Here is an 11,920-nt window from a genome sequence, read left to right as displayed (position 1 = left end):
CCCCAATTTTCTCCCAAATTCCCATTTTCCCCCCAAAATTCCCATTTTTTCCCCTAAATCCTCCCAAAATCCCCCATTTTCTCCCCCAAAATTCCCATTTTTTCCCCTAAATCCCCCATTTTCTCCCCGAAATTCCCATTTTTCCCCTAAATCCCCCCCATAATCCCCCATTTTCTCCCCCAAATTCCCATTTTTTCCCCCAAATCCCCCCATAATCCCCCATTTCCCCCAACATTCCCATTTTCCCCCCAAAATTCCCATTTTTCCCCCCAAATCCCCATTTCCCCCCCCCAAAATTCCCATTTTCCCCCCCCAAAATTCCCATTTTCCCCCCAAATTTCCCCCACCAAATTCCCCAATTTTCTCCCAAACCCCCTCCAAAATTCCCATTTTCCCCCAAAATTCCCATTTCCCCCCCCAAAATTCCCATTTTTCCCCTAAATCCCCCAAAATCCCCCATTTCCCACCCCCAAATTCCCATTTTTGTCCCCAAAATCCCCCCAAATTTTCCCCAAAATCCCCCAATTTTCTCCCAAATCCCCCCAAAATCCCCATTATCTCCCCCAAAAATTCCCATTTTTTCCCTAAATCCCCCCAAATTCCCATTTTCTCCCCCCAAATTCCCATTTTTTCCCCTAAAATCCCCCCCAAAAATCCCCCATTTCTCCCCAAAATTCCCATTTCCCCCCCAAATTCCCATTTTTCCCCAAAATCCCCCAAATTTTCCCCAAAATCCCCCCAATTTTCTCCCACAGCCCCCCCAAATTCCCATTTTCCCCCCAAATTCCCATTTTCCCCCCAAAATTCCCATTTTTCCCCCCAAATTTTCCCAATTTTGCCCCAATTTCCCCCCCAGACTCACCCAGCTCCCTCAGCCTCTCCCTCCTCTCCTTCGGGGGGTCCCGGCGATTTGGGGTGGGGTCTCTCCCCTCTGCCAGGGGTTTGGGGTGGGGGTCTCTCCCCTCCCCCATCACTTTGGGGTGGGGGTCCCTCCCCTCCCCCATCACTTTGGGGTATTTGGGGTGGGGGTCTCTCCCCTCCCCCACCAGTTCTGGCTCTTTGGGGTGGGGGTCTCTCCCCTCCCCCATCAGTTCTGTCTCTTTGGGGTGGGGGTCTCTCCCCTCCCCCATCACTTTGGGGTGGGGGGTCTCTCCCCTCCCCCATCAGTTCTGGCTCTTTGGGGTGGGGGTCTCTCCCCTCTGCCAGGTGTTTGGGGTGGGGGTCTCTCCCCTCCCCCACCAGTTCTGGCTCTTTGGGGTGGGGGTCTCTCCCCTCCCCCATCACTTTGGGGTGGGGGTCTCTCCCCTCCCCCACCAGTTCTGGCTCTTTGGGGTGGGGGTCTCTCCCCTCCCCCATCACTTTGGGGTATTTGGGGTGGGGGTCTCTCCCCTCCCCCATCACTTTGGGGTGGGGGTCTCTCCCCTCCCCCATCACTTTGGGGTGGGGGTCTCTCCCCTCCCCCATCACTTTGGGGTATTTGGGGTGGGGGGTCCCTCCCCTCCCCCACCTCCCGGACCCATTTTTGGGGCGGGACCCCCAGCACGAGCCAGGCGTGGATCAGCGAGGGGACGAAGCCCCTCACCAGGAGCCCCAAAAATTGCGGATTTTGCACCAAAAGCTGCAGCCAGGCGGGGGGCGCGGGGGGAGGGGCGCGGGACCCCCGCCAGGTACCCCAAAAGGGCCGAGACCACGGTGGGGGAGGGGAGGGAGGGGGAGGGGCGGGGGGGGCTGGGCCAGGCGCTCCAGCAGCAGCAGCACGGGGGTCTCGGGGCTCCGGGGGTCCCCGAAAAGCAGGGGGGGATGGGCGGGCAGCGCCAGAGCCCGCACGGAGGGGGGGAGGGGCGGCGGCGGCTTCTTGGGGGGTGGGGGAGGGGCGGGGGGAGGGGAAGGGGGAGGGGTGGTGGGGGGGGAGGCGCTGCTGGAGAGCAGGACCTGTAGGGGGGGGGGTGAGGGGAGGGGTTAGAGGGGGAGAAGCCCCCCAAAAATAACCCCAAAAATCCCGTTAAATCACCCCAAAAATCCATTAAATAACCCCAAAAATCCATTAAATGAGCCCAAAAATCCCATTAAATGAGCCCAAAAATCCCATTAAATGAGCCCAAAAATAACCCCAAAAATCCCATTAAATGACCCCAAAATCCCATTAAATAACCCCAAAAATAACCCCAAAAATTCCATTAAATGACCCCAAAAATGACCCCCGAAATTCCATTAAGTGAGCCCAAAAATCCCATTAAATAACCCCAAAATCCCATTAAATGACCCCAAAAATCCCACTCAATGAGCCCAAAAATTAACCCCAAAATCCCATTAAATAACCCCCAAAAAATCCCATTAAATCACCCCAAAATCCCGTTAAATCACCCCAAAATATCCCGAAATCCCATTAAATAACCCCAAAAATTCCATTAAATGAGCCCAAAAATCCCATTAAATGACCCCAAAAATAACCCCAAAATTCCATTAAATCACCCCAAAAATCCCATTAAGTGAGCCCAAAAATAACCCCAAAATTCCCGTTAAATCACCCCAAAAATCCTGTTAAATCACCCCAAAAATTCCATTAAATAACCCCTAAAATCCTATTAAATGAGCCCAAAAATAACCCCAAAATCCCATTAAATAACCTCAAAAATCCCATTAAAATCACCCCAAAAATAACCCCAAAAATTCCCATTAAATGACCCAAAAACCCCAAACCCCCCCTCAAATCCATCCCAGGACCCCTCCCCAATATCCCAAACCCCCCCCAAGCCCCCTCCCCAATATCCCCAAACCCCCCCAGAACCCCTCAAACCCCCCCAAAGCCCCCTCCCCAATATCCCAAATCCCCCAAACGCCCCTAAAATCCCCCCAAGACCCCTCCCCAATATCCCAAAACCCTCAATCCCCCAAAGACCCCTCCCCAAATATCCCAAATTCCCCCCCCAAATCCCCCCCAAGCCCCCTCCCCAATATCCCAAATACCCCCAGAACCCCTCAAGCCCCCTCCCCAATATCCCAAATCCTCCCCAAAACCCTCAAATCCCCCCAAGACCCCTCCCCAATATCCCAACCCCCCCAGGATCCCCAAACCTACCTCAAAATCCCCTCCAGGACCCCTCCCCAATATCCCAAATCTCCCCTAAACCTCCTCAAATCCATCCCAAGCCCCCTCCCCAATATCCCAAACCCCCTCCCCACTCACCTGAGCCCCCTCCAGCTCCCCGCCGCCGCCTCCCCGTGCGCCCCCAGCCCCAAATCCCGAGGCCAATCCGCCGACGCCGCCTCCTCTTCCTCCCTCTCCTCCTCCTGAGCCCCCTCCCCAATATCCCAAATCCCTTCAAACCCCCCTAAAATCCCCCCAAAGCCCCCTCCCCAATATCCCAAACCCCCCCAGCATCCCCAAACCTACCTCAAAATCCCCTCCAGGACCCCTCCCCAATATCCCAAATCCTCCACAAACCCCCTCAAATCCATCCCAAGCCCCCTCCCCAATATCCCAAATCCCTCCAGAACCCCTCAAATCCATCCCAAGCCCCCTCCCCAATATCCCAAACCCCCTCCCCACTCACCTGAGCCCCCTCCAGCTCCCTGCCGCCGCCTCCCCGTGCGCCCCCAGCCCCAAATCCCGAGGCCAATCCGCCGACGCCGCCTCCTCTTCCTCCCTCTCCTCCTCCTCCTCCTCCTCCTCGTGAGCCCCCTCCCCAGTCGGGGGGTCCGGGGGCAGCCGGCGGGCCAGCAGCGGGACCACCCCCCACTTCTCGAGGGCGCGCAGGGCCGGGGGGTCCCAGGCGAAGGCGCTGAGCGCCAGCAGCACCGGGCGGTGCCAGCGCCGCGCCCGGGGGTCCCGCAGGACCCCCAGCAGAGCCCCCAGACCCCCCGCGCGCCGCAGCCGCGCCCGGTTCACCGCCTCGCGGCACAGCAGGCACAGCGCGCGGACCCCAGACTCAAATTGGGAACTGCAGGGGGAAGGGGGGACCCCAGACCCGCTCTGGGGACCCCTAGAATCGGATTGGGCCGAGGAGGGGGAATGGGAGACCCCAGACTCAAATTGGGCACTGCAGGGGGAGTGAGGGACCCCAGACTCAAATTGGGCACCCCCAGACTCAAATTGGGCACTGCAGGGGGAGGGAGGGACCCCAGACCCAAAGTGGGAACCCCCAGACTCAAATTGGGCACTGCAGGGAGAGAGAGGGACCCCAGACTCAAATTGGACACTGCAGGGGGAATGGGGGACCCCAGACCCAAAGTGGGAACCCCCAGACTCAAATTGGGCCGAGGAGGGGGAGTGAGGGACCCCAGACTCAAATTGGGCACTGCAGGGAGAGCGAAGGACCCCAGACTCAAATTGGGCACTGCAGGGGGAATGGGAGACCCCAGACCTAAAGTGGGGACTCTCAGATCTCAGCTGGGGGGAGGAGGGGGAGCGAAGGACCCCAGACTCAAATTGGGCACTGCAGGGGGAGGGAGGGACCCCAGACTCAAATTGGGCACTGCAGGGGGAGGGAGGGACCCCAGACCCAAAGTGGGAACCCCCAGACTCAAATTGGGCACTGGAGGGGGAGTGAGGGACCCCAGACTCAAATTGGGCACTGCAGGGGGAGGGAGGGACCCCAGACCCGCTTTGGGGACCCCTAGAATCGGATTGGGCCGAGGAGGGGGAATGGCAGACCCCAGACCCAAAGTGGGGACTCTCAGATCTCAGCTGGGGGGAGGAGGGGGAATGGGAGACCCCAGACTCAAATTGGGCACTGCAGGGGGAGGGAGGGACCCCAGACTCAAATTGGGCACTGCAGGGGGAATGGGAGACCCCAGACTCAAATTGGAGACCCCCAGACCCAAATCTGGGATCCTTGGTCCTGGATTTGGAACCCCCAGACCCAAATTGGGCACCCCCAGAGCTGAATTTGAGGTGGGGACCCCCAAATTTGGGGTTGTGACCGAATTCAGAACCCCCAGACCCAAAATGGGGCCCCTTGGACCTGGATCTGGAACCCCCAGACCCAATTTTGGGATTGGCACCTGATTGGGGACCCCCACCCAATTGGGGACCCTTGGACCCAGCCCAAGATGAGAACTGGGGACCCCCAGACCCAAATTGGGGATCCCGGGGCTCAGATTTGGGACCCCCACCCTTAAATTTGGGATTTTCACCTAATTTGGAACCCCCAGACCCAAATTCGGGTCCCCCATTCAAATGGGGGGATTTGAGACCCCCACCCAATTTAGGACCACCCCAAGATTTGGGACCCCCACCCAGATTGGGACCACCCCCATTCAGCTGAGACCCCCCACCCAATTTGTGACCCCCTCTCAATTTTAGACTCCCACCCTCAAGTTTGGGACCCCAACCCAAATTGGGATGACCCTTAACTTCAGGACCCCCACCCAATTTGGGACCCTCACCCCAACATTTGGGACCCCCACCCAATTTGGGATCCCCATCCAATTTAGGACCACCCCCAGATTTAGGACCCCCACCCAATTTGGGATCCCCACCCCGAAGTTTGTGACCCTCAGCCCCAAATTTGGGACCCCCACCCAATTTAGGACCATCCTTAACTTTGGGACCCCCACCCAATTTAGAATCACCCCCAAATCGATTCCCCCCACCCCCAAATTTGGGACCCCCACCCAATTTAGAATCACCCCCAAATCGATTCCCCCCACCCCCAAATTTGGGACCCTCACCCAATTTAGAATCACCCCCAAATTTAGGACCCTCACCCTTAAATTTAGGACCCTCACCCAATTTAGAATCATCCCCAAATCCGTGCCTCTCACCCCCAAATTTAGGACCCCCACCCAATTCAGAATCACCCCCAAATTTAGGACCCCCACCCAATTCAGAATCACCCCCAAATTTAGGACCCCCACCCAATTTAGAATCACCCCCAAATCGATTCCCCCCAGCCCCAAATTTAGGACCCTCACCCTTAAATTTAGGACCCTCACCCAATTCAGAATCACCCCCAAATTTAGGACCCCCACCCAATTTAGAATCACCCCCAAATCGATTCCCCCCAGCCCCAAATTTAGGACCCTCACCCTTAAATTTAGGACCCTCACCCAATTCAGAATCACCCCCAAATTTGGGACCCCCACCCAATTCAGAATCACCCCCAAATTCAGGCCCCCCACCCAGTTTAGAACCCCCACCCCCCAACTGAAAACCCTCACCCCCAAACTCACACCCCCCACCCCCAAACCCATCCCCCCCCTCCCCATACTCATACCCCCCCTCCCCCAACTCTCCGCCCGCCCCCTCCCCCCCGTTTTCCCCCCACAGCCCCCTCCTCACGGCGGCCACCGCAGCCTCCACGGCCCCGGCCGCCCCCAGCGCGGGTCGCAGCCAGCCCCGCGTCCCCAGCGCGGCCAGCGCGGCCAGCGCCGACCCCCGGGGGTCCAGGGCGGGCCGGGCGGCCAGAGCGGCCAGCGCGCCCAGGGCGGGGGTCGCGGCCTCGGCCACGGAGGGGGGGCAGGGGGCGAGGAGAAGCCCCCGGAGCGCCCGGGCCAGCGGCGGGCAGCAGGGGTCGGCGGGGCCGAGCGCGGCCAGGCGGGCGGAGAGAGCGGAGACGGCGAGGGCGCGGCTGGGGGAGGGGAGAGGGGGGTCCTGGGGAGGGGATTTGGGGGGGGTCTGGGGGGTCTGGGGGGTGCCGAGGATGCGGAGGGCGCGGGCGGCGCTCAGCAGGCAGCCGGGGGTGGTGCAGGTGGAGGTGAGGGAGATCAGGAGGGGAGCGGCACCTGAGGGGTTAATAAGGGGGGAGGGGAGGAGGTTAAGGGGGTGGAGGGGAGGTGGGGTGAAAGAGACCCCAAAATTCACCCGAAATTCGTCCAAATCGCCCCCAAAGTTCCCTCAAATCACCCCAAAATTCACGCAAAACGCCTCCAAAATTCCCCCTCAGAATTCCCCAAAATCGCCTCAAATCACCCCAAAAATTCCCTCAAATCACCCCCAAAATTCCCTCAAATCACCCTCAAAATTCCCTCAAATCGCCCCCAAAATTGCCCCAAATCGGCCCCAAAATTCCCTCAAATCACCCCCAAAATTCCCTCAAATCACCCCCAAAATTCCCTCAAATTGCCCCCAAAATTCCCTCAAATCGCCCCCAAAATTCCCTCAAATCGTCACCCAAAATTCACCCAAAACGCCTCCAAAATTCCCCCTCAGAATTCCCCAAAAATTCCCTCAAATCACCCCCAAAATTCCCTCAAAATTTCCCCAAAATCCCCAAAAATATTCCCAAATTCCCCACAAAACCCCCCAAATTCCCCCGAAATCCCCAAATTTTTCAACACAAATCCCCAAAATCCCCCCAACCCCCCCCAAAATCTCTAAATTTCCCCCAAATCCCCCCCAAAATCCCTAAATTCTCCCAAACCCCCCCAAAATCCCCCTAAATCCCCAAATTTTCCATCAAAAATCCCCCAAATCCCCAAATTTCCCCCAAATCCCCCCGAAAATTCCCTGAAATTCCCCCCAAAATCCCCAAATTTCCCCCCAAAAATCTCAACATTTCCTCCAAATCCTCACAAAAACCCCAAATTCCCCCAAAATCCCCAAATTTTCCAACAAAAATCCCCAAAATCCCCAAATTTCCCCCAAATCCTCCCAAAATTCCCCACAAAATCCCCAAATTTCCCCCCAAAAATCTCAACATTTCCTCCAAATCCTCCCAAAATCCCCCAAATTCCCCAAAATTTTCCAACACAAATCCCCAAAATCCCCAAATTTCCCCAAAATTCCCCCCAAAAATCCCCAAATTCCCCCCAAAATCCCTGAAATTCCCCCCAAAATCCCCAAATTCCCCGCAAAAATCCCCAAATTCCCCCCAAAATCCCCAAAATCCCCCAATTCCCCCCCAAATCCCCAAATTCCCCCCAAAATCCCCAAACTTCCCCCCAAAAATCCCCAAATTCCCCCCAAAAATCGCCAAATTCCCCCCAAAATCCCTGAAATTCCCCCCAAAATCCCCAAATTCCCCGCAAAAATCCCCAAAATTCCCCCAAAAAATCCCCAAAATTCCCCCCAAATCCCCAAAATTCCCCCAAAAATCCCCCAATTCCCCCCAAAATCCCCAAACTTCCCCCCAAAAATCCCCAAAATTCCCCCCAAAATCCCCTAACTTCCCCCCAAAAATCCCCGAATTCCTCCAAAATCCCCCAAAATCCCCCTAAATCCCCAAATTTTCCAACAAAAGTCCCCCAAAATCCCCAAATTTCCCCCAAATCCCCCCGAAATTTCCCCCAAATCCCCCCGAAAATCCCCAAACTCCCCCCAAAAATTCCCTGAAATAGCCCCCAAAATCCCCAAATTCCCCCCCAAAATCCCCAAATTCCCCCCAAAAATCCCCAAATATTCCCCCCCACACCCCGGATTTTCCCAAAACCGCCCGGATTTGCCCCAGTCGCTGCTCACCGGCGTCCAGCACAGCGCGGGCGCCCTCGGGCTCCAGGGCCAGGTTGGCCAAAGTGCGGGCCACGCGGTTCCACACGCTCTCGGGGGCGGCGGGCAGCGCCAGCAGCGACACTGCCACAGGCACGACACTTCTCCTCACTCCCGGCACTTTTCTCCTCAGTCCCGACACTTTTTTCCTCATTCCCGGCACTTTTTTCCTCATTTCCGACATTTTTTTCCTCATTCCCGACACTTTTCCCCTCACACCGGACACGCTTCCCCTCACTTCCGGCACTTATCCTCCACATTCCCACACTTTTCCCCTCATTCCCGACATTCTTCCCTAATTTCAAACACTTTTTCCCTCATTTCCGACATTTTTCCCCTCATACACAACATTTTTCTTCACATTTCTGACACTTTTCTCCACATTCCCGGCACTTTTTCCCTCACACCCGACCCGTCTCCTCCCACCCGGCCCATTTCCCCTCACTCCCGGCACTTTCCCCCCCACATTTCCTCACTTTTCTCCTCATTTCTGACACTTTTCCCTCATTTCCGACACTTTTCCCCTCACACCCAACATTTTTCTTCACATTTCCGACACTTTTCTCCACATTCCCGGCACTTTTCCCCTCAGACCCAACATTTTTTCCCTCAGACCCGACCCCTCTCCTCCCACCCCGGCCCATTTCCCCTCCCAACTGACACTTTTCCCCACATTTCCGACATTTTTCCCCTCATTTCTGACACTTTTCCCTCATTTCCGACACTTTTCCCCTCACATACAATATTTTTCTTCACATTTCCGACACTTTTCTCCACATTCCCGGCACTTTTCCCCTCAGACCCAACATTTTTTCCCTCAGACCCGACCCCTCTCCTCCCACTCCGGCCCATTTCCCCTCACAACTGACACTTTTCCCCTCATTTCCGACATTTTTTCCCTCATTTCTGACACTTTTTCCCTCATTTCCGACACTTTTCTCCTCACACCCAACATTTTTCTTCACATTTCTGACACTTTTCTCCATATTCTCGCCACTTTTTCCCTCAGACCCAACATTTTTTCTCTCACACCTGACCCCTCTCCTCCCACTCCGGCCCATTTCCCCTCACTCCCGGCACTTTCCCCCCACATTTCCTCACTTTTCCCCTAATTTCTGACACTTTTTCCCTCATTTCTGACACTTTTCCCCTCACACCCAACATTTTTCTTCACATTTCCCACACTTTTCTCCACATTCCCGGCACTTTTTCCCTCACACCCGACATTTTTTCCCTCAGACCCGACCCTTCTCCTCCCACCCGGCCCATTTCCCCTCACTCCCGGCACTTTCCCCCCACATTTCCTCACTTTTCTCTTCATTTCTGACACTTTTCCCTCATTTCCGACACTTTTCCCCTCACACCCAACATTTTTCTTCACATTTCCGACACTTTTCTCCACATTCCCGGCACTTTCCCCCTCACACCCAACATTTTTCCCTCAGACCCGACCCCTCTCCTCCCACCCCGGCCCATTTCCCCTCCCAACTGACACTTTTCCCCACATTCCCACACTTTTCCCCTCATTTCTGACACTTTTCCCTCATTTCCGACACTTTTCCCCTCACACCCAACATTTTTCTTCACATTTCCGACACTTTTCTCCACATTCCCGGCACTTTTCCCCTCAGACCCAACATTTTTTCCCTCAGCCCTGACCCCTCTCCTCCCACCCCGGCCCATTTCCCCTCAGACCTGACACTTTTCCCCACATTTCCGACATTTTTTCCCTCATTTCTGACACTTTTTCCCTCATTTCCGACACTTTTCCCCTCACACCCAACATTTTTCTTCACATTTCTGACACTTTCCTCCACATTCCCGGCACTGTTTCCCTCACACCCGACACTTTTTCCCTCAGACCTGACCCCTCTCCTCCCACCCCGGCCCATTTCCCCTCCCACCGGACACTTTCCCCCACATTCCCATACTTTTCCCCTCATTTCTGACACTTTTTCCCTCATTTCCGACACTTTTCCCCTCACACCCAACATTTTTCTTCACATTTCCGACCCTTTTCTCCACATTCCCGGCACTTTTTCCCTCACACCCATCATTTTTTCCCTCAGACCCGACCCCTCTCCTCCCACTCCGGCGCTTTTCCCCTCACACCCAACACATTTCTCAACATTTCCAACACTTTTCTTCACATTTCCGACACTTTTCCCCACATTCCCGGCACTTTTCCCCTCCCCTCACACCCGGCACTTTTCCCCACATTTTCCCCTCATTCCCGGTACTTTTCCCCTCATTCCCGGTATTTTTCCCCTCACACATTTCCCCTCACACGACCTTTTTCCTCACACCGTACACTTTCCCACCCAGTCCTTGCACTTTTCCCCACATTCCCGGCACTTTTCCCCTCACACCCGGCACTTTTCCCCACATTTTCCCCTCATTCCCGGTACTTTTCCCCTCATTCCCGGTATTTTTCCCCTCACACATTTCCCCTCACACGACCTCTTTCCTCACACCGTACACTTTCCCCCTCAGTCCCTGCACTTTTCCCCATATTCCCGGTACTTTTCTCCACATTCCCGGTACTTTTTCCCTCACACTCGACACTTTTCCCTCACACCGGACACTTTCCCCCCCCCCAGTCCCTGCACTTTTCTCCACATTCTCGGTACTTTTCCCCTCACGCCTCACACTTTTCCCCTCAATCCCGGTACCTTTCCCCACACACCCGACACTTTTCCCCTCACTCCCGGTACTTTTCCCCTCACACCCGACACTTTCCCCTCTTTCGCAGCCCCTATCCCCCCTCACTCACCCAGCCGCGGCACCCCTCCGAGGCTCCTGGCCTGCCGCCGGCAGCCGGGCTCGGTGCAGCAGTTCCCGAGCACGCTTAGTGCCAGCTCCAGCACCCTCCGGGGCCTCTCGGGCCCCACCAGCTCTAGCAGCGGCCCGAGCCCCCCTCGCTCCCGGAACCGCGCGGGGCCCCCGGCCCGCCGCGTGTGCCGGGCGCGCAGCGCCAGCAGCGCCCGCGACAGCGACGGCTCGGCCGCGGCCCGCACGGCCTCCACGCACCAGCCCAGGGACTCGGACATGGTGGGGGAGAAATGGGGGAAAAACGGAGGAAAACGGGGAAAAAAAATAGAGCGGGGCGAGGGGGGAGAGGGGAACGGTGAGGGGCGGAACGGGCGGAAAGGGAGAGCGGGGAGGAGGGAACGGCGGGGAGGGGGCACAGAGAGAGCGGGGGAAGGGAGAGGGGGAGGGACGCAACGCGCGAGGGGTGATGGGAGAGGGGCGGGGTTTGCGGGTGATTGGCGGGTGGGTGTGAGGGGAAGGGGCGGAGCGATTTGTGATTGACATGTGGTGCGCGAGGGGAAAGGGTGATTGACAGGCAGTGATTGATCGATAAGTGATTGATTAGAAGGGGCCATGGCAACCTGTGATTGACAGGAAATATACCCATGGGGGATTGACAGGACTGTGGGTGATGGGTTGATTGATTGATTGATTAAAAGGGCATGTGGAAAAGAGTGATTG

General features: G+C 56.3%; 2 protein-coding genes across 3 annotated transcripts in view; one reads left to right on the top strand and one right to left on the bottom strand.

Annotated features, from left to right (window-relative positions):
- The window catches only part of NOP9 (NOP9 nucleolar protein), a 40,043-nt gene that overhangs the window by 13,997 nt on the left and 14,126 nt on the right, over nt 1-11,920 (top strand). The gene's annotated exons all lie outside the window — the stretch shown is intronic.
- LOC132341349 (armadillo repeat-containing protein 5-like) lies at nt 2,564-11,665 on the bottom strand. The gene is made up of 5 exons (XM_059872843.1): nt 11,202-11,665; nt 8,402-8,512; nt 6,270-6,726; nt 3,741-3,941; nt 2,564-2,582 (listed from the first exon to the last, which is right to left on the bottom strand). Exons 1-5 carry the CDS (start codon nt 11,476-11,478, stop codon nt 2,564-2,566), a joined length of 1,065 nt encoding a protein of 354 aa, XP_059728826.1. The 5' UTR covers nt 11,479-11,665.

Source organism: Haemorhous mexicanus, chromosome 38 (genome assembly GCF_027477595.1).
Source record: "Haemorhous mexicanus isolate bHaeMex1 chromosome 38, bHaeMex1.pri, whole genome shotgun sequence".
Classification (NCBI taxonomy): Eukaryota; Metazoa; Chordata; class Aves; order Passeriformes; family Fringillidae; genus Haemorhous; species Haemorhous mexicanus.
Note: the sequence above shows the minus strand (reverse complement) of the source record. Positions and strands in the feature narration are given on the sequence as shown.